Source organism: Etheostoma cragini, chromosome 2, assembly GCF_013103735.1.
Source record: "Etheostoma cragini isolate CJK2018 chromosome 2, CSU_Ecrag_1.0, whole genome shotgun sequence".
In the NCBI taxonomy this organism is placed as follows: Eukaryota; Metazoa; Chordata; class Actinopteri; order Perciformes; family Percidae; genus Etheostoma; species Etheostoma cragini.
The window spans coordinates 15,390,917-15,402,104 of NC_048408.1; the positions used below are offsets into that span (position 1 = coordinate 15,390,917).

General features: G+C 38.4%; 2 protein-coding genes across 2 annotated transcripts in view; one reads left to right on the forward strand and one right to left on the reverse strand.

The window, feature by feature from the left end:
• The window catches only part of serping1 (serpin peptidase inhibitor, clade G (C1 inhibitor), member 1), a 4,882-nt gene extending 1,550 nt beyond the window's left edge, over positions 1-3,332 (reverse strand). The window contains exons 1-9 of the mRNA XM_034898252.1: positions 3,192-3,332; positions 2,785-2,832; positions 2,509-2,617; positions 2,248-2,415; positions 1,849-2,136; positions 1,533-1,748; positions 696-839; positions 358-561; positions 143-282 (exon numbers count right to left, since the gene is read on the reverse strand). Of these exons, the coding sequence (XP_034754143.1) occupies positions 143-282; positions 358-561; positions 696-839; positions 1,533-1,748; positions 1,849-2,136; positions 2,248-2,415; positions 2,509-2,617; positions 2,785-2,832 (1,317 nt within the window). The 5' untranslated portion in view covers positions 3,192-3,332. The remainder of the gene's footprint in view (positions 1-142; positions 283-357; positions 562-695; positions 840-1,532; positions 1,749-1,848; positions 2,137-2,247; positions 2,416-2,508; positions 2,618-2,784; positions 2,833-3,191) is intronic.
• A 1,528-nt stretch (positions 3,333-4,860) lies between these two features.
• Positions 4,861-10,495, forward strand: tmem134 (transmembrane protein 134). The gene is made up of 8 exons (XM_034899761.1): positions 4,861-5,110; positions 5,547-5,806; positions 5,911-5,978; positions 6,663-6,749; positions 6,866-6,942; positions 8,809-8,853; positions 9,975-10,028; positions 10,136-10,495. The coding sequence occupies exons 2-8, from the start codon at positions 5,591-5,593 to the stop codon at positions 10,216-10,218; spliced, it is 630 nt and encodes a 209-aa protein (XP_034755652.1). The 5' UTR covers positions 4,861-5,110; positions 5,547-5,590; the 3' UTR covers positions 10,219-10,495.
• Positions 10,496-11,188: the final 693 nt, after the last annotated feature.

Sequence of the window (11,188 nt, forward strand, 5' to 3'; positions counted from 1 at the left end):
ACACACACACACACACACACACACACACACACACACACACACACACACACACACACACACAGCTCTTCTCACGTTAAAAAAAACCCCTCTGCTGTACAGTATGTGACAGCGTGGGTTAAGGTGGGTGTTGGTTGTTCCTTACCTGCGCCTTTAGCTCAACATCATGTGTCATAGCTGCCATGTAGTTCTGGTGATAAAGGAGCGGCACAGTCACTAGATCACCGTCCAGTTTTGTGAAAGGTCCTTTCTTGAATTTCAAATCATACTTAACCTTCCACTGACCTGAAGCACACATACACGCTGTATTAGATTCCACCATTTCCACATGCACATGTTGTGCCCACAAACTTTACTGACCACTGAAGGAGACAGCGTTGAGCAGCATCAGCTGTGTACTGGGTGATACGGAGTCAACCAAATGTTTGATTTTATTGTTAGTTTTATTAGCCACCCAGCTGTTGATCATGTCTGTGTTCTCCTTGCTGGTTTCCAGCAGCCTGGTGGGCTGCGCGTCATAGAACTGAATGGACTGGTTAGTAAAGGACTCGCTCAGATTCTTTTCTAAAGGAAGAGAAAAGAAAAAGCATTATGAGCTACAGAGATAGAGATCCTTTTGTATACACTCAGAATCACTGCAAGCATCTCTTTGACTACAGAGGAGCCATTTTGCAGGCTTCACACGGTGATGGTAATACGTGGGTTATAGTAGATCTGAGAAGCCATCTGCAAGGAGCCGGCCAACTTCTCTCTCAGCTTCTTCATCTGCAGGTGAACACAGTGGAAGTCATGAGGCACACAGACCGCCCTTTCAATGGCTTTACGAGTGTGACCCCTTGCACCTGAAGGTAACGGGGGGAGGGGGGGAATGAGATAAATTGTACATTAGAGTGAGTCTGACATTTTATTATAAGTAGAGAAAAACTCCTCTGACATTTCAAAATGAGAAACATTTTATGTAACGGCCGAGTCATATGAGTTCATTGTGTCTATGTGTACTGTATGTATAGAGGTAACAAAGGCATAATTTTGCTTTTAAAGCAAATTACCTACAGTCTGCATTATTTTATAGTTTTCTTATTGTCAGCAAATCTTGTGAAAAGACAAAAACCATCAATGCATTACTCTGTCCCCTAAACACTTCCCTCTGCCTGTCGGTGGCTCTCCACCCTATGCCAATTTGTTCTATACTGCAGGTAAATGTGACAAAATGTCACAATGATTTTTTGGGGACAAAATAATTTCCTTAAACAGTTGGGCCCTGTAGTTTTAGCAAACTTTTTTTTTTAAACTGGAGGAAATTGTGGCTCAGAGAAGCACTTTAAAACGTGTTTGGACAATAACGGAGTTCTGTGACACAGAGGAATAAGCCATATCAGACTTTTGACACCCAGGCAATATTGCAACTCATTGTTGGCTTTTGGTCTTTTTATGGGATATGTTGAATAAAAGAACACTTTTAGAATATTCAAGAGTAATTTATAATCATTATATTGGTTAAAAAAAAGGGAAGAAACCTGCTTCTTTTATCATACCTAACAACAAATGAGACAGTATCCCGCCAATACTGATAGGAGAGAAGAGCAAGTTGTTGGAGGGTTGGGATTCTCTGAGGAAAGAATACAGCTTCATGGAAAACTCTGTGATGGATTCCTGTAAAATGGGTTCCCCCGTGCGACTGTTCTCATCCTGGCAAGGCTCCCATGCTGCTGTGTAGCCGATGCACGAGTGAGGAACCTCAGTAGGAGCAACTGAAAGAAAGTGAAGCAGACAGTCAAAATGTAAATAAATGTACCTAAATCTTTACATGGCCTGTCCAATAACGTAGATAAGAAATGTTGCTAAACCTGCCTTCAACAATGACATATACAGAGCTCAGTGACTCCCCCTCAGAAGAACATATGTAAAGTCCAGCATCCTCCATGACAGTGTTTCTGATTATGCTGGTCTGATCATGGTCAAGTGGATAAAGCAGCTCCACTCTCTTATTATCATCTTCAGGATCTAGCCATGTCCTCATGTTAGAACCCGTCTCTTTGAACCAAAGTGCATCCGCCTTTACGTGGCTGGAAGGTGGGAAATAGCATGGGAGGGGAGCCGTATTACCTTCAATTACCTTAATGGTGTATCTAACGGATGCTGCAGAGAGAGGCAGAAATTGTTAAAGATTAGCCCTATATGTATCCATTCTACCCAAATTCAAAATGCTCAACTGTTAATGAAAGAAGAGAAGTGTTTTATCTTCCTCACCATCAACTCTAATGTTGAATGTCCTTATCATCTCTACATTATTTTCTTTCATCACACATGTGTACTCTCCTTCATTGGCAGCAGTAACAGGGGATATAGAGAGATACCAGCCGTTCTGTTTAACTCTAGACGAGCCAGGGGACTGATCACTGAGACTTACATCTTTACCTGTATTCAGAAAAAGATCAAACAGAATAAATAACTGTGTACTTTAGAAATACACTGAGAATAGTGGTGGTAGTTGTGGAAATATAATAGGACCATTAAATTTCCAGGTGATGTCCACTTCAGAGAAGTCAGTATGAAATGAGAGACATGGCAGCTCCAGAGTGGAACCAGGGACCACTCGGAGATGTTCACATGAAGAAAGCTAAATAGAAACACTGTGTTAAATCAGTGAGGGAAAGCTGACAAATTCAACAGTCAAGAAGGATTGGGTTGAGGCCTTTGGTTAATTAATATATTATTGTCTGATATAGGTAAACACTATGCCTGAGCTATGAAGATACTAATTCTAGATTTCTTAGATAAGTTTACCTCAAAAATCAGCGACAGCAAGACACAAAGTGTAGCCTGTAGTTTCATCTAAAACAGGAACAGAGCAAAGGGAGTAAAATGAGATTGGCAAATAGTTGATGGAAAATAGTTGTTTCACAAGTAAGGATTTCAAAATGAAGTGGCACCGAGCCCTAAACAAGATCAATAATGTGGCGCAATCTGTGAAACATAGCAACGTTGCCCATTGTTAAAACCTTTTAAACTGTGATCATTTATCCACAGCTTCCATTTGCAATAAGTACACCTTTAGATTAATATTATAGAACATGTCACGTGGTAAAGTATAGTTGTTAATGACAGTAATAAATACTATGTTGTGAATAATAATGCTTTGGTTCAGTGATAAATCAATACCAAAATTCAGAAAAACGTTAAATAACTCACACCTTTTGAATTTCCAGATGAAGGCTATCCAAATCCAGTTTTTTTCCGACCAGTAATGTTTCTGCCACACCTGATCACTGTTCACTTCATCTACCAGCTCTGACTGTCTGCTCCTCTTAACTTGATCCAACACTGACGTATCTATGATTGTTGATTTAGAGATGTTTGTTTGTATAATGCAGGTCCTCTGATTTACTGGAAGTCACATGATTTCACATGTCAACAGATTATAAATTGGATGATTTATATTCCTGTTTTTGATCGCCTTCATTGGATTTATTTTTTGCATTGCAAAGGTATTTTATTAATTATGATATCAGTGCTTAAGCTGTTTTTATCATCAATTACACTTGTGGAACATAGTTATGAGTATGTGGGGGTGGATAAGCAGTTTCACTTTGGCTTGATTTCAATATGCATAGTACAATATTTTTTCCTAAAGTGTTTTACATAATTTAATTTTGCCAAAGGTGGCACTGGGTACAATACACAGACAAGAACAGTGAAAGCTGAACACAAGCTTAGTTTGTGCCTAACAACAGTGTTGTTTGTTAAAACGTGTTGTGGACCACAAGCATATCAGTCTAGTGCAAAAATGATGGAGGCAGTGTGCCAATAAGTGTTGTTATGGGATCGTTACATTTTATTTTAAAATTGCAGTTAGAAGATAAACCCTTTGAGATGCACCAACTCGTGGGGCGGTCCTCAAATAAGGAATTAGTACATTTTTAAGTACAGTTTTATTATTATTAAAGTGGTTATTGATACAATTTGGATGGCCAGCTGAAGGGACTTTACCCATTTGGATTTAGCACTACAGTTTTTTTTATTCTTTAAACAGCAGTCATTCACTTTATTTTAGCACATTTGTCACTTTTTTACATGTAAATGCATTTTTTACATTAAAATGTTGCTTATAAATCAATGCATCAATGATCATCTAATGATATAATCATAATAGTCACGGGGGCCATTTTTCTTCTGAGTACTTTTACTTCACCTTTACTTGATTATGCAAGTACATTTTCCTGACTATACTTCCAGACTTGTACTCAGTGGTGAAAAGTAGCCTACATTTAATCAAGTACCATACATAGGTGCATCTAAAGGTACTTGTACTTTACTTGAGTCTTTCCAGTTTATGCTACTTTATACTTCTACTTTACTACACCTCAGAGGAAATATTGTACTTTTTACTCCACTAAATTGATATGATAACTTTAGTTACTTGGCATATTGAGAATATTAATACAAAATATAATCAACAAGTAAATTGTTGATAAAAGAAGTTTTATTAGGCTTACAATTAGGCTTAATAGATTCATGCAGCATTATATAAAGTAGGCCTAAAATAAGCTTTACCTTTAACAGCTGCAACATTAAAGTACTGAACACATTGAGCACAATTATAATTATTATATTATTTAATAAGTCTTATTCTGAAATGGGTCATTCTGCATAATAAGTCACCTACTTTCACTTAATAAGGTTGAAGCCTACTTAAGTTCATTTTAAATGCATTAAGTATTTCTACACTGTTACTATTTAACTATTTTAGTACTTCTTCCACCGCTTTTATTTCGGTAGGCTAACATTTGAATGAAGGAAAAGTAGCATTTTTTTAATAGGCTACTTCCCACACGACCTACGTCGATCTACGGTCGATCGACAAACCGACACTCGATTAAGTGGACTGACTCCCGAGGAGATCTTTGGGCGTAATCAGACGTCTGCAATCGAGAGCCGGGTGTTAAACAAAAAAAAGGAAGAGACTCAAAACTTTTACACAATCTTTTTTCGCACTCGAGAACAAAACAAACAGTGGTTGAAAAGCTTTGTAGACACTTTGCAGTGTGTACGAGTATGTGACCAGTGTCTTCACAGCGTGAACTCGAGTTCAGCCTCCCCGTAGAAAAGAAAAGTAAGTTTTCCTCCTGGTCATCTGATCGAATAGCGGAAAGAGGACAAACAATGGCAGAGACCAACAACACAGCCAGTTAGCCGCTGGTTCAGTGTAGTTAACAAACATGCAGGCCGACTCGAAGCAGTACTAGCTATTTAAGGACTTTATTTGCTATTATACCCTTATAGCCTACAAATGGGTTAAGGTTAAGTTTAAGCCTCAAACTATGTTTTTGTACGTAGGCATATGTGCGCTTAGGCTACTTTAAATGTTTTTTTAAAAAGGCCCATATTTAGAAGAGGAAAAATAACGCAAGTCCATCAAGTAAAGTGTTTAGCGCGAGTGTTTGTACTGTTGGCAATGAATAGCTCTACTAAAATATATACCGTAATACGTTTTTCATAGCAGTGAGTTCGTAGTGATTACATGCTTTTATTTGACTCTGAATCCACAGTGAGCATCAAGCCACAGGACCTCACGGTGTAAGAGGCAATCACCATGGCAACGCAGTTTAGTATCGATGATGCCTTTGTACTGGAGGGAGATGAGGAGGGAGCTGTTTCTGATGGGGAGACGGAGGGATGGAAGGGCAGAGACAAGGACAGAGAAGGAGGAGAGATGGCATTTGGTCCTCTGTCTTTCTCCAAACCTCAGAGTCATCCCTCACCAGCTGCTGCTGCTGGCTCCCCAGAACACAGTAACCTAAAGTATCAGGTACACAGAAAACCTACAAATGCAAATGTGTGTAGATGTGTATATATATGTTTACCTGTTGTTTACGTGAAACTTTAATTATCTGATTTATTATCTTTTTTTAGAATCTGGAAAATGAAGACGCCTTGGGCAGCCATGCCAATTCCTCTTTCAATAACTTTTTTAAAATCAGGTGGGTCCCATAGGCAATTCAAAGTGCTGTACATTAAAAACAAATAAAATACGGGAATAGAAGTTACAGGGGAGTATAAGAAATTAAACATTAAAAGCAGTTAAAAACAATAAAAAATATAAAAGCAGATAAAATACGAGATTTTCGGCTGCTAGTATAGCATTGCTCAATACATGTAATTGACCCGCAATCCTTGCTGTTCCCAGAACAGGCCGGTGCCACCGGTCATACTTTTTAATTCTCTTTATACGCTTATATAGATTGTCAAACATTGTCTAAAATGCAACTTCAGTAAACAAAAGGCAACATAAATAAGAAAGGTCTCCAGCCTGGATTTAAAAGAACTGAGAGTTGCTCTGGACTTTGCTCTGGAAGCCGGACCCACAGTGTTCTGGGAGCTTGTTGCAGATATGTGGAGCATATCTGAACGCTGCCTCTACTTGTTTATCTCTGACTCTGGGGACAGAAAGCACGCCTGTCTCAGAGGACCTGAGAGGTCTGGGTGGTTCATAGTGTAGCAGCAGATCAGACATGTATCTCGGCCCTAAACCATTTAGCGATTTGAATACCAGCAAAAATATTTTAAAATCTATTCTCTGAGGCTCTGGAAGCCAGGTAGACCTATTAATTTGCTTTTTATGTGTTTTGAATGTGAGTTGAAGTACGTCTCTGCTCCCTTCACAGTGACCCCGCAACCCTGTCTTACTGCAGCTCCCAGTGGTCCTTCAGCACCTTGAGTTCTGTCACACAGCTTTCTGCACACTGCTGCGGGTCAGTTCAAACAACACTCACACACACACACACACACACACACACACACACACACATACACACAGACACACACACACAGACACACACACAGTAACTTAATTTTTATTTTTATTTAGGTGGGTGTCCCATCCGCTGGTGAAGAAAAACAGAAGAGTTGTTCTTGCTTCATTCCTTCTCCTCATCACTGGAGTTGGTAAGTCCTGAGCAGAGTTGTTTACGTGTTAATATCCAACCAGATTGATGTTTAGATAGATGTTTTTGTTTTTTTTGCTGTGATAAAGTCTTACTTTTTCTCACATTTTCCTGAGTTTCTCCTCATGTCCATAATTACCCTTAAAGACTAGTTGCTTGAAATGTACAGTAGATGGTTCAGGAATTAAAATGTATTGTCCTTTTCTCTTTGATGAAGTAGATTAAATGACATTGAAGTGACCAAAATGTCTATGTCTAAACCAAACTGTTTTATATGACAATAGAGCGCTTCATATGAAATTGTAAATGTACTCCTTTCTTTTAAAATACACACACTACTTTGAATAGTTTTGCATGTTTAGACCAGGGGTCCGTTTCAGGAAGGAGGTTTAACAAACTCTGAGTCTAACCCTGATCTCTGAGTTGATTCACCTTGAAATGGGAAACTCAGAGTTTTTGGTTTCAGAACAGCTGATTCGAGTTGGTTCAGTCAACTCTGAGTAGGTTCACTCAGAGTTAAGCGTGTGCACCTCCATAATAAAAAGGCAGCATGAATGGAGTCATGACACTACGATTCACCATGGTAACAACCACAAGCAAACTGGTCGGCGGATATACTCATGCACACATACAGTGAGTTTGACAATGTATTTAGTTTTTTTTTAAACACAGCGGCTGCTGTAAAATAGGGAGAATTGGTGTGGGAGAAAATTGCTGCTCAAGTCAATCCGCAAGCTCTACTATAGTGTATTCATTTCATATTTAATCAGAGGTAGCCTATAATATTACTGGTGAAAACTGGAATGGCAGTAGGCTACACCTATCATTTCATTTAGGTGCATTCCTGTGGGCAAAAAAGTAAAAGTAAAGTACCACTAATCCCATTCTGAGGTTGCAGCACCATCATTAACAGAATTATGATTTACAATCAGTTAGTTCTTTTTAATGTCTCTTACTGGTTTGTTTCCAGGGAACTCTAAACAAACGTTTAAAAACCATTTCAGAGCGAGTCACACTCTTCTGACGGCGCTTTACTAATATGCGCTGCATCAACAATATTGTAAAGAAAACTGCCGTTTGCAAAAAAAGTAAGTCAAAGAATGTGCTGTGATGTAGGAGCATGTCCATGATGGGGGACGTTAGTGATATGAGGACGGATAAGGTTACGTAGGCTATATGACTGATAGACTGGGACGAAAAACAATACCGCTCAAATAGGTACTTATCTGGAAATGAAAATACATCTATAGTCGGGGCCTCAATATCATCTCCCAACGTATGTTTAACTCCCTGCGAAGTAATACAGCTTCTTCATCAACGGGATCGTCGACAAAAGGACAGGCCATGTTAGAGAATAAAACGTTTCATAGTCTGCCTAACATGGTTCATAAACCAACAGTGTTTTCTATTCATGCAGATAACAAACTGCACTAAAATGCACCAGATACAGCTTGAATAAATGAATGAGGAAATGAAATAGCGCTATGTCAGAGGGAGGAGACTGAGAGAAGAAAACCTGCTCCTGACTAGGTTAGGTTCACAGGCTCAGTTACCATAGTAACTGACTCAGAGGTTAAGTTACCTCTCTTTCTGAAACGGGCTGGAGTTAGGCTACCCCTCTCTCTCAGGTTTGATTAACGTTCCCTTTCTGAAACCGAACACCCAGAGCTTTCTGAAACGGACCCCGGGTAGTTTGTTTAGTGTTGTCGGTCTCTGACATGCTTGGCACACTGAACTGTGTCCCCTTGTTGATCGTCTCTCTTTTTGCGAGAGTCATTAACGTTCTATCTAAGTATACATACATACATACATACATGGGGTTGTGATCGGCAGTCTCAGTGATGTACTTTTGCATTGTTTCTCTTAGCTCTTATTTTCACAGGTGTTATCATACAGCTGAATCCAAATGCAGGTAAGAAAAACCATTTAGGTAGGCGTTACGATTTTGGTGTCCAGAAATGACACAATAAGTCTGCTTGAGAAATTATCAGCAATAATGTAACAATATCAATAAGCACATTTTTTTTTAAAGAAATGTTTTGCTTAAAACCTCTGAAAGCTGTAGATTGTCATATGAGCTGATGCAGAAGCAGATAAGAAATGAAGAAACAAACATGTCATAAAACACATGATCAAATCAGACAGCATACAACATTTTACAACAACATACTAACTCAAACACAAAACAAATGAATACAGTGGAATATAAACTACCAATTACAAAATATCTCTATTATACACATAACTGAAAAAAACGTTTGTGAATTGCATGGTAAAATTCCGAACTGTATGTTGTACTGGGAGTCTATGAATGTGTATTCTGTCTGTGTCCTGCTGTTGTGAACCCTCCCATAGACTCTGCTGGGTTCATGGTGAAGAAGCACCAGCCTTTCAAAGCCAAAACCTTTTGATGATAAAGAGCATTGTTTCTCAGTCTAGCACATTTCTGTCACAGCTCGTCTTTAAAATCTACTTTTACAATTGTCATTGAATTCTTTGGACAGGAAAGTTGTAGTTTGTAACAAATTCGGGAACTTATGATTAACTTGGGACAACTTTTCTGCTGCCAAGTACTGCACATACACCTTGTTTTACCATTACTATTAAATTGCATGTTTTAAAAGAAAGAGAGACATAAAAAAAGATAAGTAATGACTTTGCAACCAGTAGACATTTCCTAGAAAGGAATGGTTTGACATTTTGGGAATATACACTTCAGTTTACACTTCAGTTTTTGTTGGGATCAAACAAACAAGATCTAACATGTTAATTAGTGAGATTTAGAATGATTTTATTACCTTTTGGACGGAGCCAGACAAGCTGCTTCCTCTTGTTTCCAGGCGTTGTGCTAAGCTAAGCTAACAGTCTCATGGTTGTAACTCCATATTTGTCAAATATGTTCCAGTTCTTGGCAAGAAATCAAATTAGCACATTTCCCCAAACCCTCAAACTGTTGTTTTAATGTGTTCCACTGATAAGTGTTGGTGGATGTGTCTTTGCTGTGGGTTGTACCTAACCAAACTGTTCTTACAGGTGTTTCAAGTGCTATATTCTTTGTACCTGGATTTCTTCTCTTCATACCTGGCGGTAATTTGATTCTTTGTTTCCTAGAACTTTTATTTTACTTGCCTGAACCAGTAACTGCATGCCTGTTTTGTTGATATTGACAATGTCATTCCCTGTGTGTCCTATAGTGTACCATGTGATATACATCAGCTGTGCTGTCCGAGGAAGAAGAGGCTTCAAATTGTTCTACCTACCTTATTTTGAAAAATGACATGACACACTACATTTTCACTACGTTTCTTTGTTTGCTATCTTAAAATGAATTGTATTTTGTCACTTGTAACAAAAAATGTATTGTGACATGTTTTGTTTTTTCTTGTCATTGTAATGACCACTACTAATTCAACCACTTAGTGCCTCGACTACACTACATGAACTGATAATACTGAGAAAAAAAAATGAAAAAAAGGAGATTGGTCTTGCCTGTGTTTTCTAGGTTGTGTGAATAATGACTGTGAAATTACAATACAACTTTTTGTATATTTTAATTTGTGTCGGTCAAGATTTTTTGCTTGGAGAGTTTTCTAAACATGGGCAAAGTGAGAGCTGTTCGAAGTATGCTGTGGACTGGGGCGTTTCAAATCAGGAACAATCATTGACATGGTTTAAGTATTTAAGTAAAGTGGAGTACCCATAATTAATTGGTTTTCACATTTGCTTTAGCAATCCCTCATGAAAGCCAGTATGAGAAAAGTAACTTTTTCTCAAGATAATAGCTCTTCAATTGCAGTTTCATACTTCTTCACTCCTTAGGACAGCCCTGCTATTCAAGAAGGACTTGACTTATCAAGTGCCAGACTGTTATCAACCCAGTAGGATAGACAACCATCAGAACCCCACAGTCCTCTTGTGGCTTTTTTTTTTGAAACCTCTGCTGCTATGTAGGAACTGTCCCAGTGTGGGAATTAATTACAGTTTAGTTGATTACATGACAGATTAGACATTCGTATACTATGTCACAAAAAGTTAGATTTTATTTCCATCATTTACACTTTCAAAGTAACAGAATACAAAAAAAATTGGCGTCTGGAAAAGTTTGGGCACCCTGCCGAGTTAATACCTTGTACTGCCCTCTTAAAGACAAAGAGAATGCATCATACACTGATGTTGCTGTTGATTTGTTGATGTGTTATTATTCATGCTGTCAACAAATCTATTGAATTGCCGTGGCTCCATGTCAC